This window comes from Pseudorca crassidens, chromosome 2, assembly GCF_039906515.1.
Source record: "Pseudorca crassidens isolate mPseCra1 chromosome 2, mPseCra1.hap1, whole genome shotgun sequence".
NCBI classification, from domain to species: Eukaryota; Metazoa; Chordata; class Mammalia; order Artiodactyla; family Delphinidae; genus Pseudorca; species Pseudorca crassidens.
Genome location: NC_090297.1, coordinates 169,759,537 through 169,774,573, shown reverse-complemented (window position 1 = coordinate 169,774,573; position 15,037 = coordinate 169,759,537). Strand labels below are relative to the sequence as shown.

The 15,037-nt window shown below is 37.1% G+C and overlaps 1 protein-coding gene across 5 annotated transcripts in view; it reads left to right on the top strand.

Moving 5' to 3' along the window:
- SPATA17 (spermatogenesis associated 17) overlaps positions 1–15,037 on the top strand; it is a 205,036-nt gene that overhangs the window by 114,909 nt on the left and 75,090 nt on the right. For all 5 annotated transcript variants that reach the window (XM_067729735.1, XM_067729737.1, XM_067729736.1 and 2 more), the window contains one exon: positions 3,809–3,957. In XM_067729735.1, the coding sequence (XP_067585836.1) occupies positions 3,809–3,957 (149 nt within the window). The remainder of the gene's footprint in view (positions 1–3,808; positions 3,958–15,037) is intronic.

Sequence of the window (15,037 nt, the reverse complement as noted above, 5' to 3'; positions counted from 1 at the left end):
TGGATTAGAATATAGCATGATTGGCAAATGACTTCCTAGGGCTAAAGGGTGGAGTGGGATGCGTTGTGATGATTGTCACTGTCCTAGAAGTTCCAGAGAGCAACACTTCTGTCACCCCCAGAGAGCAGTTCTGTCACCCCCAGAACTGCTGCCTCTTAGCTTCTTACACAGGCTTGCCTCTGTGTATCTATTGCTGTATAATAAATTATATTACATTTATGTATAAAGCTTGATGGCTTAAACCAACACACGTTTCTTTTCTCACAGTTTCGGTGGGTCAGCGTTGTGGGTACAGCTTAGGTGAGTGCCTCTGACTCAAGATCTCTCATGAAGTTGCAGTCAAGGTGTCAGCCGGGACCATGATTTCATATAAAAGCTTAGCTGTGGAGGAAGGAGAGGAGGGTAGGGAGATCCTCTAGTAGGGTCACTCACATGGTTGGTTGTTATCCTGTCTCTGTCTCTCCTCCCTCAGTCTCTATAGCGCTCCCCTCCCTGGAGGAGGAAGTGCCAAGCTTCTAATCACTTGGTCTTTCTGGTGACCAGTCTCACCCAGAGGCTATCTAGGGACTCCAGCCTAAGTCACCTTATTAGCTTAAACTCAGGTGTATTCTTGTTATGAGTAACAAAAGATACTCCTATCATCGGGAAATTGCAAAGGTTTTAGGAGCTCTGTGCCAGGAACCAGGGACAAAGACCAAATATATATATATATTTTTTGGTACGCGGGCCTCTCACTGTTGTGGCCTCTCCCCTTGCGGAGCACAGGCTCCGGACGCACAGGCCCAGCAGCCATGGCTCACGGGCCCAGGCGCTCCGTGGCACGTGGGATCTTCCCAGACCGGGGCGCAAACCCATGTCCCCTGCATCGGCAGGCAGACTCTCAACCACTGTGCCACCAGGGAAGCCCTATATTTCTTATTATACCCACAATGGTGTAAATATAAAGACACATGGAAAATACATATACATTTATATAAAGGTATACATTCATATGTATGGGGAATACACATCTGTATGGAAGATTTTATATGTGTGTATATACATACACAGGTACACATACCCACATGCATACTCGTAAGGTACATTTATCTAACATACCACAAAATAATTATCCCTGCTAATTGTTTCCTTTCCCTTTCCTTCTTTCCCCATCTCCTTCCTCCTTATCCCTGGTCGTCCTCCCCCACCCCCATTATATCCTCTCATCCTTCTTTTCCTTCTTTCTCTTATTTTTCCTTCTTTCCCATCTTCTCTTCCCACCTTCTCTCTTATCATCTTTGACTTCTTCCTTTCTCCCTTCCTTCCCTGCTTTTTTTTTTTCTTTCCTTTCCTGTTTTCACAGAATGGGATTCTTAATGTGGTTTTCTTTGACTGAACCCCATTTCCTGTACTTATCTATAATAAAAAGGTACCCACATCACTGGGGACATTTGAGATTATATATACTACAGTCCAAATGATACTGTTTATACTCTAACAGTCTGTCTGCACTTGTGAGGTGAATTTCTTAAATGTGTGAGACAATAATAGCAAGTTTAAAAGTTTTTTCACTATTATTTAAGCTTTGAGAAAAGTTTATAAATACAAGATGACTCTAATGTGGGTTATTAAAAATATAGAAGAATATAAGTATATTTGACTCATAATTGGACTTGATTGAAGGCAAAGAAAGTCAAATATTGGAGAACTGTAGCTAAGAGCCCACGAAGTCTCATAGGTTCAGGTTGAATCCTCAATGGTCTACACATTCTAGGAATTAGTATTTGGAAATGAGTACAATGAGCAGAGTGAAATTTGGGATGCTACCTCATTCCAGGTATGATTGGTATAAGTGATCACTTGAGATCTAAGAGTCTATCCACAGAAATAGAAGTCAACAGAAGCTTTGGCATAAGAGAACCTTGACAGTAGAGGCCAAGTTTGCTGACTAGGAAGGTGGTCCATTAAGCTCAAAGGCAAGACATTAATTGTCTAAGATATAAATGTATGGATCAGGCACTGAAACATAGAAAATAGACATAGACATAGAAAAATGGACATTCTTAAGGAGGATTGTGGTCATGAAGATTATAGTTAATGAAAAAAGAAGAGTGGGTCTATTTTATTCTAAATTTTGCTGCTTAAGTAGGGCTTCCTCTTTCATTTCCTAATCTTGTTGGAAATAGCAAGTTCCAGAACAAGTAGTGGAGTAAGCCTCAAATGGGTGCGTGTTATATTGATACATCAACAAAGGTCAGACGGCAGAGATTGGCCACCAAGAAGACTTTATTCCTTGTGAATGCAGGCCCCTTCAAAGTCATAGCCTTGGTCTTTTGTTTATATACTTGATGCTACTACTGTTCAAAATCTTTCTCAAACTCCTCTAGAAACTAAAAGTAAGAGCAGTAAGATAATAATAAAGCTAGGAGTACAATTTTTGCATATTTACTAGGTTCTAAGTACAATGCTAAGAGTGTTACTTATATTGTCTTATGTATCTTAAGGGCAATTTTGTGAGATAGTTATTATTCCATCTTACATACGAGGAGAAGAGGTCTAGAGAAGTAATTTGCCCCTAATAACACAACCAAATATTATTTTTCAAACCACAGAATTTGTCAAAGTGAAAGATTAAAAATCTATAGAAAATATCCTCTTTTGATTTCTTAATCCTGAACTTGGAATCATGTTGCTGTATCTTTAAAAAGTAAAGTTCCAATAAAAATCCATTAACTACTTTCAAATATAGCAATCCTCCTATCCAGCTGTGAAAAGTACTAGATGATACTTATTTGCCATTTGTGTTATTTACGGTCCATGACTTTTATGGTAACTGGTTCCTATTATTGGTTTCTATTAATGTAAAACATAAGTGAACATAAATGAGGCGTGAATCATTTCTTTTTATTAGCCCCCCAGTCTTCACTCAGTGCTTGCAGTAACTCCAGCTGCGTCTTGTTAGTGATAACCTATTTAAAGAAGAGATCTTTAAGGACAAGGGATATGATTAGAAATCTTTGTCTATTTTATATCACTTCTCTCCTGCACAACAAAGGTGGCAAAAACAAAATGTAATCGATGGCACAGCAAAATCTCGAGCCACCTCTGATTTATATTGTGTTTCATATGATACTAACTAGATAACCAGTGGATTCTAGTAACTAATATAAGTAACTACTAATTTAAAGGTGGAATATGTTGTAAACCCCTTCACACCATTGCAACTTATGAACTTTGCTATATGTTTGTGTCATTAAATGGTCGCTATTGTATCAGAGTTATTAAGCAATAGAATTTAGAATTTAAATAAAAACACTTAAAATAATTTAAAATATGGCCCTTCTATATTTTGGAGGAGGCCACCAGTTAAATGTAAGATTTGGCATTCACCTAAAAGCTTTATTTTAATGAAAAAAAAAAACTTGCCGTCTGATTTCTATCTATTTGAAAACTGTGCCCAGGGTCTTTTCTAATATTTTTGCTTACTCAAAATGGGAGCGAATTCTTTTTAAATTATAAGAAACGTGCTTTTTAAAATTAGAAAACAAAGCAACTCTTATAACTACAAGTTAACTAGTTCTAGCATGAAAACTCTTTTGATGTAAGTGGGGAAAATTCTGCCTAATTTAAAACATTTTTAGTATAATCACTTGCACTTGTGTGAACGTTTCTTGAAGATGTGGTGCTCTTACTTCATGTGTTTTCTAATTCAGAGAAGAATAAGTTGTTCTTTAAAAACAACCTAGTAAATACTACTTGTTATTCTTTGTAGATATTCAGTAGCCTTGGTCATAAATCACAAGCTATCTACCTCATCCTTTCTTGTCAGGGACCCTTCCGCGATGTCGCTGAAGTGTGGGAACAGCGCTACAAGCCTCTGGAACCGACTCTGCGAGTGGCCGAACCGATGGATGGGCTAAATGAGGCCAGAGCACAGCTCCAGAGACAGGAATGGACGCGAAATGTGAATGACAATATGTGAGTTCTTAGCTTAAAAGAAGTAGCTGTACCATGTTTGGTGCCTGAAGTATTTTTAATATTTTCTATTTCCTAGTATTGTAGAGAATCTTTTATTTGTGAGAAAAGGAAGAACCACCCCTGACCTATTCAGAAGCAACCATTTTTCAATATGCAAGTGTTTTAGATAAGGTCGATATTGACGATGATATTGATTTTATACACATACACACACACACACATACACACATACATACATATTACTCAAAGGATAAAAGGAAAGAATGAATGGCATTTCACGGGGATAAGTGACCACTATCCATGCATCTGTGAAGATAATTTCCCTAATTATCCAGTGAAAGTATTCATATTTCTGATGCTTCTATAATAAGATCCAACAGAACAAAAACATTTTTCTTAAAGTGAACTAAATTTTATTTGGATACATTGATATGGCCTTGTAGTTTTAATAAATCAGGTACAATGAAAGAGTTTAGTTTCTTCACCACTGAGGAAGATGATTGAGAAAGATAAAGGGCAATCTAAGAGCATATGCAATTTTAAATTATTATATTAGCATCACTGATTTGGGTCTCAATTCATACATCTTTCTCCAAGGTACTTCCTCTCTCCTCAGGCATTTGTCATCAATAGTTATATGTAATTTATAAACAGACAATTTAAAATCTAGAAAAGCTTTTAAAAATTATTATTATTCTATAAGATATCTTGTAATTATCTTTGTAATATATCATAATAATTATTTACTATTATATATACTAAATAATAAAAAGGCAATTATATTATTCTAATCTAAATTATTATAATTTTAATATGTTATGTATTATAAATAATTACATGTCAACTACAACATATAAACCACAGTTACTTATTTATATAATATATACTATGCACTAATCATCATATTACATATGTTATATAATAATAATTCCAAAATACATTACAAAGTATGTTTTGTTATATAAAGAAACTAGAATTACCTCTTATCCAGCATGGTGGATTTTGGATAGTTTTATCAGTCAGAAGGGATATATAATATGCTTTATTTTAATCATACGTTTCTGAAGAGACTCTTGAAAAATAAAGATTTTTGAACAAACTCATATGAAAGATAAAATTGGCAAGTATCTCAAGTAATTTTCAAAAAGTTTTTCATTTTATAGCAATTACTTGAAGTGAGATATTGGCTATAGAGTGTTCAGCATATTCTTTCAATAATTGAATGAGTTACCCAACACATAATGAATAAGAAAATAAGAAACATTTTTTTCCAATTATTTTGGGGAGGTAGATTTCTTTTAGTAAAGAGATTATAGAAGATTAGTGCTGCTCGACTTAGCCAAGCAAAATGTGCAATTTAGTGATAAATATCAAAAGAGTTATATTATTCAGAATTATTTTTCTATTTTCAGTGATGCCAAGGTTTATGAAATAACAAAATTAACTTGTCAAATAGTTGACCACATTGATATTGCTACAGAAATCACTGTGTATAAAAGATACTGAAGTATCCTTTCTTAGTATTTTCCTTGGTAAACCTAGAAAGAGCAGATATCAACGTTAGCCCCAAAGAAAGGCGCTCAACTTTTACTTTCTGTGGAATACTTGTAAATATCTTCAACCTCTACAGTGTTGCTGATGACCCTTCACCTTGAAACTTTCAAACTGAAAAGCGCTTTTAGGATAACCAACCAATCAGGAGCAAACCAAGTTGGGAATGCTAAAGAAATTACTTACAGATTTGAAGCTATCATGTTTTTAGTGAAGAGGCTAAGCAATGGGTTTTAACAGCCAGCCTATGAATAATCCACTTTTTCAGAGAACTGAAACTATTATTTTGTAGCTTCTTCTGAATCCATTTTGGTTTCCATATACTGGATAACATAAATGTATCTTGTGAGGCAAAAGAAATGTTAGAAATTTAGGTTTTATATCTTTCAGATAATAATTTTGTGATAGAAATTAGGCCAAAAGTCTACTTTTATCACAGAGATGCATGGTTTATTAATGAGAAGGATCGTTATTGGCCACGTTACCAATTTCATCTGTAAGGAATTGAGGGCAGTGCCTTTGCCATCCAAGGGCCTTAACTAGGAACCCTCTATCTAAAGCCAGGAAGGTAGAGCTTTTTATTTCTAACCTTAAGGATTCAAAGGGTGGCCTTATATCTGAGGATATGACACATTTAGCTATTTTGTTTCCATACCTTTATGAAAATTGCACTGTGGTGATAGTAGAAGGTTGGGCTTTGGAACTAGATCTGTGCGAGCTCAAATCTAGACTGCATTACACAACAGCAGTATAATCTTGGGTGAGTAACTTAGCCAGCCTGAGCCTCTGTTTCCCTGTCTGTAAAATGGGGAGAGAAATGTTATCTTAAAGGTTGTAATGAGGATTGAATGAGATAATGAGTATAAAGTACCAAGAACATAGCAGAATTTTAATAGAAGGTAATTATCATCATGTTTAGTATCTGCTACAAGCATAATAATTCTGCATCTAAGACATCAAACTGTGGGTAGGAAACCACAGATTCCACAGATGGGCTGGATTTTATCTACTAGCCCTGGGAACCAGAAGTTAAGGAGGACCACGGGCAGAGCTCTCATAGGCCACTCGTAGAAGATTTCTTATTAAGGTTCTGAAAGACAGATTTTTCTGAATGTGTTAGTTTGCTAGGGCTGCCGTAACAAAATACTATAAACTAGATGGCTTAAACAACAGAAATTACTGTCTTATGGTTCTGGAGGCTAAAGTCCTGGATCAAGGCCTCAGCAGGGGTGATTCCTTCTGTTCCGTCTCTCCCGTAGCTTTTGATGATGGCTGAATCTTTGGTGGTCCTTGGCTTGTAGAAGCATCACCCCTATCTCCGCCTTCATCTTCACAGAGATACTCTTCCTATGTATGTGTCTGTCCAAATTTCCCCTTTTTATAAGGACACCAGTCAGACCAGATTAAGGGCCCAGCCTACTCCAATATGACTGCATCTTATAATACCCACAACGACTGTATTTCCAAATAAGGTCACATTCTTTAATGTATTCTTTAAAACAAGTATAGGAAGTGGGACAGTAACATTTTACATATAGAGTATGGAGGGTTTTTTGGAAATCGTTTAAAAACTGTTCTAATTCCCAAAGAAAATCAATTTTCTCATGCCTTCTCAAAGAAAATTATTTTCATTATTCACATGTCTATCTTTACGAAGCCAAGAAATTAAATAAGCAATTAGTAAATAATTGTCCAGTAACCTTTATGTGAGGAGCTCTCGGCTAGATATTATAAGAAATATAAAGGAGTATTTATTGATTCAACAAATGTTTGCGTGTCAGGAAGAGTTCTACGCTCTCGGAATATGGCACTGAATAAAGTAGACGAGTCTCTGGCCTCATGAAACTTCTGTGCTTCTAGCTTTAAACTGAACCAGAAAACCTAATGAAATTCAGAATAAGTATCATTTGCAGATTAGCACCTGAAAATAGTCAAGCGTGTGTTAAAGACAGTAACTGCCATGAAAAAAAAATTTTTTTTTTAATATAGAGTTTGCTCTGTTCTCTGATGACCTAGGAAGGTGTTCTTCACAGAAAAGGAACTGAATTGAGTTCTGTGGAAAGAGACGTTTAAGATTTTGACAGAGAAAAGAAGAGAAAGTAGATAAAAAAATAGGTTGATGGTATGGGGAAAAATGATGGTAGAACAATGAGAAGACCATTTTGACAGAAACTCATTTTTTTTTGGGGGGGGGTTCGCGGGCCTCTCACTGTTATGGCCTCTCCCGTTGCAGAGCACAGGCTCCAGACACGCAGGCTCAGCCCCATGGCTCATGGGCCCAGCTGCTCCATGGCATGTGGGATCTTCCCGGACCAGGGCACGAACCCGTGTCCCCTGCATCGGCAGGCGGACTCTCAACCACTGCGCCACCAGGGAAGCCCAGAAATTCATTTTTATGTGAGAGGCAGTAGAAAGAAAAGTGGTAGGCCAAGGATTTGAGGGTTCATCTGTAGATAATGGAGAACTATTTAAGGCTTCTGAGTAAGAGGATGTTACAAGCAGAATATGAATTTGTTGATTGTATTTGAGAAGAAATATGCTGGAGGGAAGGAGACGCATTAGGAGAATATTGCAGTACTTTTGGTGAGAGGTAACGGGATAGAACTAAGGTGAGGGCAAGATTCAATATTCAACTTTTTCTTTACTTCCTTCTCCTTTCTATACGTAATCTCTCTGAGTGTTTGCTTCTGTTTGAGAGACTTCAACTCTGTGACAATGATTTCCACTCTAAGTCTCTAAGATCTTTCTCCTACGTTCCCGATTTATATTTTCAGCTGCCATCTTTGTCTGCCTCTCCGCCAGATGCCCCAAACTCAGTAGACCCTACTTTGGACTGCTTCTTCTTGTCTTGAGTGTGAATTGCAGCACCAACTGTCTGCCCAAGTAGGGACTTGTGAATTACCCTGTTATCCTTCTCCGGAATTCTATTGGTCCCCAAATCCTGTCTATTCTACCTTTCATGTATCTCTCAAATTCAGCCACCCCCTTCCCTTACTACTATTGATTTAGTTTAGGACTTATAATTTCTTCTTTTAATTGCTGTAAATCCCATCCAGTCTGCCCATTCAGTGCATTTACCATGACCACACTAGAGAAATTTCAGCAAGCAGTTATTCAGCCCAAATGCTTTTTCATGACTTTTTATCAACTGCAGGATAAATCTTAATTCTTTATTGTAAGACTCAAGGCCCTTCAGGATCTGATCCAGACTTATTTCTCCAGCTAATAGGCTGCCAGGTTCCCTAAGAAACTCTGTGTCTAGAGCTCCTGGGCTGTTATCATTTCTCTTTATGTCCATGCCCTCTTCTGCTTCCATTAAGGAGTTTACTACCTCCCTTGGTTTACTCATTCTGCTCAAATCCACTTAAAAAAATAACAAAGGATTGTTTCTTTACATTTAAAAAAATGGAAAGAGCAGCACATATTTGTTTTAGGGTTTTTCAGAGAGCATATTAAGAATTATTTTCAGATGTAAAATGGGACCATGCAAGTTGCCTAGATGAAGTGGGGAAAGAAGTCATTATCATTAAGAGATGGAAGAAACAGAAGGCCATGGCACCAGAGCTATCAGAGCAAATGTTTAATTTACCCACTAAGATGGCAGAGGTGAAGTGGAGTGATCATAAATCCGGTGATATAGGCTGATATTGGCTTCACCAAAGTCTTATGAGAGGGGCTAAGGTCCTATATGTTAATACCGTCTATTAATTGTAAACATCCTGGCTTAATACAGGAGACTGTAATTATGTAGGCTGTAACCGTATCCAAAATGGAGTGGTTTAAGACATTGCAGTGGAAGTCGGTGCTAATCTCTGCACTGGTAGGCAGAATAATAGCCCCGCAGAGAAGACACATCCTGATCCCAGGAAACTGTGCATATGTCACCTTGTATGATAAAGAGAACTTTGCAGATGTGATTAAGGATTTAAAGATGGGGAGATTATCCTGGATTCCGGACGGGCCCAATGGAATCACAAGGGTCCTTAAAAGTGGAAGAGGGATGCAGAAAGAGATTTGACTACATAAAAGGTCAGAGTGATGCAATGTGAGAAGGAAAACTCATCTTTGCTAGTTTTGAAGATAGAGGAAAGGCCACAACCAAGAAATGCTGGCAGCCTCTAGAAGCTGGAAAAGGTAAAGGTAAAGAAATGGATTCTCCCCTAGAGCCTCCAGAAGGGATGCAGCCCTCCCAGTGCCTTGATTTTAGCCTAGTGAGACCCATTTCAGACTTCTGACCTTCAGAACTCTAAGGTAATAAATTCATATTCCTGAAGCCACTAAGTCTGTGATGACTTGTTACAGTAGACATAGAAAACTAATACAAGTGTCCTTCAAATCAAGGAGCTGGCTTGCTAGATCAGACTTTGGTGTTTAGATTAATTATAAACCTGAGCCAGAGTTGAGGGATATCCTTAGATCCCTAAGGATTCAAAATTCTTCTGCAGGTTTAGGGTGTGGACATTTAGAGTATTAAAAAAAATACAACCAGGACTTGAACTTTCCTATGAAATTAAGTTCATAATTCAATCATATTGTAAGGATATTATATTTGAAACTTGTACAGCCTTTCATAAGAACCTGAGTACAGACAGCGCAATAGCCATCCCTACATCTTTTTGGAAAATAAAAGGTATTAATTTTCTAATAGTTTTTGTAGAAGAGGCAAAACTTTACTTCTCCCCACTTAGGGACTTCAGCTGGGACTGAGAATTAAATTGGCATAAGACAGATTAAAAGCATACAGATTTATTTAATATAAGTTTTGCAACACACAATAGTCCTCATAAAGAAATGAAAACCGAAACAAGTGGCAAACCCTAAGTGCTTATATATTGGGTTGAGCAAAGAGAAACAATTGTGGAAAATAACAAAAATATATGCGGAGTCCAAAGGAAGATAAAAATTATTTAACAAGGTCTGTTGGTACAGAATTCTCTATGCTGTGACTTCCCATCTCTGGTGATAGGAATGTTTCTTTCTTCCTGGTATAGGAAAGGCATCTTTCACATGGGAGTGTTATCTCCTGATTTTAGGGGAAAAAAAGGGGAACTAAGATCGCTTTTCTTCTACCTGTTGTTTATAAGTGCCTTTAGCTCAAAATAAACCTTGGCCAAAGTGGCCTATTTTGGGGTGGCGTATTTTGTCACCTTCATTATTAAGAGTAGGTGAACAGTAGTTGAACTAAACTGTTTTTTAAAAGGACATTTAAAAACCGTGGTATATGTAGATGAGATCTGGTTGTATTATTTATCACTAAGAACAGTGATAAGGAAATTTAATACATCTCAAAACTTTTTGGACTTGTGTGATTTTGCAACACTTCAGACCTTTACAATTTGCATATTTTCTGAACCGTTATTGTATTATGATAAGTAGGGATTATCATACATTTTCAGATAATGTTTTCTTAACAATTCAACTTTTATTTGTAACTCTTCCATTTATTTTAATTACTAGCACAGTGTGCAACATTTATTAATCAGCAGAGCCTTTTTAAGTTAAAATACTAAATTAGCTAACCCCATTAACACAGAATACTCCAAACAAGCAGTAATAGGAGAGGTAGTTGCTGTGCAAATCGTATTATACATGCGGGTGCTCTAGGGCACAGTTAAGCATGATTACCCTCTTTTGATCCAGTATTCCTCTGTCTCTCCCAGCTAATTTCCAGTGGAAATTTACAAAGTACTGCCTTCATTTTTCCAGCTTAATTTTTCTAATGAAGTTCTGGTACTTTATAACACTAGGGATACAGATAATAAGCCTGTGTGTAATTAAGAATTTCTAGAATTTGTCTACAAAAAAGCCCTTTATTACTTTGGCTCTACAGTGAGAACTGTGCTCTCTTTTTGTCCACTGTTTCCTTGAAAAAGATGGCTTTTTAAATAACAGAATCCTAGCATTCTGTTCTCATAGACGTCTAAGTCTGAAGAAGTTTAAGACTTACAACATCGACATAATGGTGATAACTTGGAATACTTTTACTGATTTTGTGAAAATATTACGCACACTTTTGGTGTATGCGATCAGACAATCATAAAAACACACTGTTAGTCTTTTTAGTTAGACTTTTATCATTTTCTAATAATTCTTCCTAATACAATGGCTAACATATTCTAAGTAAAGTTTTGCCAATTAACTATTGGTCCATTTACGAGGCCTGTGGAATTTCCTTTGTAAAAGAAAGATGCTCATTCTGTGCCGTACTCATATTCTTCTATTGGTATGGCATTTATACATCCCAGTCTTCGCTGTTTCAATTTAGAGTTCAAAAGTATGTTGGGGGTCAGAAGAGACTTGAAGGCTGAACAGAAGTTTGCCAGGCGAAGCAAGGAGGGTGACACCAAGGATGTTGCCTGGACAAAGCCACCTCTTTGTCAACGAGTGCATAGCTCACGTGGGTTTCAGTTTGCCTTCTGAGGTATCTAGCGAAGCTTAGTTCAGAGCTTTGGTACCTCATGCAAAGTGGCAGAGGTGAGAGGGAAAGTATAGGTGGACCCAAGAGTATAAAGGGCCATGTGTACCATGATAAAGTGTTTGGACTTTACCATATAAAACATGGTGTAGAACCATCACTGAGTTTTAATCACTGGAGTGAAAGCGTCAGTTATCTTAGAAATGTCACTCTACTAGCTATGTCCATGGTAAAGACATGGGAGTCACAGCAGTTAAGGTACTGCTGCCATAGTCCAGTTCGGAGATAAAGAGGACTCGCAATAGAACAAGGATAGTGGTAGTGGAAGGAAAGAGAAAGGCTGACAAACTGCTTTATAGGTAGAATCCTATAAACCCTAAACCAGAAATAGGGGCCAGCATGGTATGGTGTGGATGGGTGGTCAGGGGCATAGATGCATTTAGGATCACTATCTTAGGGCTTTCTTCATTGCTAAGAACAAAGATCCATTCACGGTAACTCAAGTAAAGGGTGTGTTTGAAAGATCCATTGAAGAACCTTATAGAAATCTAAGGAACCAAAGAAAAACTGCACTAAGGTGACTCTTGAGGGCTGGAAAGGCCTGGTTTTCTCCCTCTAGTGGCACCTCCACTTTTCTCTGTACTTCTGCTTCCTGTTTTCTTTCTACTGACTGGCTTTATCTACTGCCTCACCGTTTCTTGCCCATAAATCTTCAGCCTGCCCTTAGTTACCCTGGCCACCCCAGGCCTGATTCAGTGTAACCTTCCAGCTCTAGAACCCACAGCTAATTCTGCCTTTCAGTTCAGGAGAATCTGTTCTGCTCAATTTATATTATCAAACTGGTCCACACAAGCTGTAGGCTTGAAACACAATTGATACTTAACAAATATGTGTTAAGTTAATGGACATGTGCTGTTAACATATGAATGGATCACAACTGTGGTCAGGGGACGGTATGTCACATTATATCAAATACAGTGTCTTATGAAAGTATAACCAGGAGCGAGCAAGGATTTCCTCCGATTGAGAAGTGCAGAGGCAGGGGTTCCTCTAGTGCCTTGATAGCTTTGGAGTGAGGTGACTGGTCAGATAGTGATGTCCTTACTTAATAAAAAAAAAATGTAAGAAGAACTATTGTCTTGATAGGGTGGAGGTTTGGGATATGAGTTTAATTTGGGGGCAGCTCTATTTGAGATACCTATTGTATATCCAGGTAGATATTCCTAGTGAGCATTTGAAAATACTGGTCTTGAGTTAAAGAATAACACTGTATATAGAGATAAAAATTTAGAAATCATCAGAGGTGATAGTTAAAAGCTTGGTGGGGGGAAAAATCTCCCAGGGAGAAACTAGAGAGAGAAAAGATTAAGCACAGATTCCTGGGAGTTGCTTTAATGTCAGGGCAGTGGTTCTTAATTAGGTCGCTTATCTATATCACCTTGAGGTTTAAAATTATATACATATGCACTCCTTAGTCTCAACCACACATATTTTGACTCAGTAGGCATATGGGTTTGACATATATGCCTAAGTGATTCTAATGCCCAGTTCTGGTTAAGATAAGAGTCATTAATTCAAGGTATCAGCAGAAAATGATGAGTCAGTCAGGAAACTGAGAAAGCAAGGAAGAGTACCAGGAGGTATTTTGCAAATCAAGGGAGAAGAGAATTCGCTACAAGGACTGGACTCTGCTTGATGCAGCGTTCAAGTTGAATGAGGACTGAAAAGAATGCATCAGATTTGGCTGTTGGGAAGTCATTCATCCATAGCTTTTGCTTTCTCCTTTATCGCCTAGCTCTTATTTCTACCACATTCTTGAGGATATCATAAGAGAGCTTGTCAAATTCTTTGCCAAACTTCAGATATATGATGTTTAAAATTTTACTTTACCTGTGGTGATGATATATTTTTCTTTATATGTATTTATTTATATATAAAATATTTTAATTTATATTTTTAAATGTATATTTAATTTTAAAATGTAAAATATCAAAATATAGACATATTAAAATAAAATAGTACCAGTATCATATACACACATATATTGGCCCACTTTTCTAGAATTTAATTTTATTTTAATATTCCATTTTAGAATCTTGCTGAAATTAACATCAGATTAAGCCACCTATATGTTATAGAATCTATATTCTTCTGCTTTTAGACTAATTTTGGTATATATTTGGTACATTCATAAGGTCTTAAGAATAACTAATGATGATTTGGTGATCTCATCCAAAGATCTAATTTGAGATACAGTATATCTTATAGAGACCTTGAAATCATTGGGTAGGCGCTCATTTATAAATTCTAAACCAGAGGTTACAAACTAGTGGCTTCTGAGTTGCATACAGCTTCCATGTATGTTATATTTGGACCCCTTAGTTTTCTAAAAATTAAATTGATTGAAAAATTAAAAATTGATTAAAACATTAGAAAAGGTAATTATATCTTTTAAAAATCCAGATTTTCTGGCTTATATTAAGAATTAAGAGATCTGGAAACAGCAGGCCTCCAGTCTCCTATGGCAACAAACTGATTAAAGCTTGCATTCTTAGTTTTTACATCTGACTTAATATGTGTTACCTGCCTGGCCTTTCCAGACACAGACATTGGAGACCCTTGTTCCAGATGATAAGCTCCTCGAGGAAGAGCCCAGGATTTATGCAGTATGCTTAGCACCATACTTGGCAAGCAGTAAGCGGTCAACAGCTCTTTTTACATATTGAGCTTGAGCTTGAACTAGTTTTGTTTGTTTTGTTTTAATCTATCTGATCACCAAAATCATTCTCGTTGCAAGAGAAATCAAGCAAGAGGAAATGAATTCAAGTGTGATTTCTCTTTGATCTTTTTTTTTTTTAACATCTTTATTGGAGTATAGTTGCTTTACAGTGTTGTGTTAGTTTCTGCTTTATAACAAAGTGAATCAGTTATACATATACATATGTCCCCATACCTCTTCCCTCTTGTGTCTCCCTCCCTCCCACCCTCCCTATCCCACCCCTCCAGGTGGTCACAAAGCACCGAGCCCATATCCCTGTGTCATGCGGCTGCTTCCCACTAGCTATCTACCTTACGTCTGTTAGTGTATATATGTCCATGCCACTCTCTTGCTTT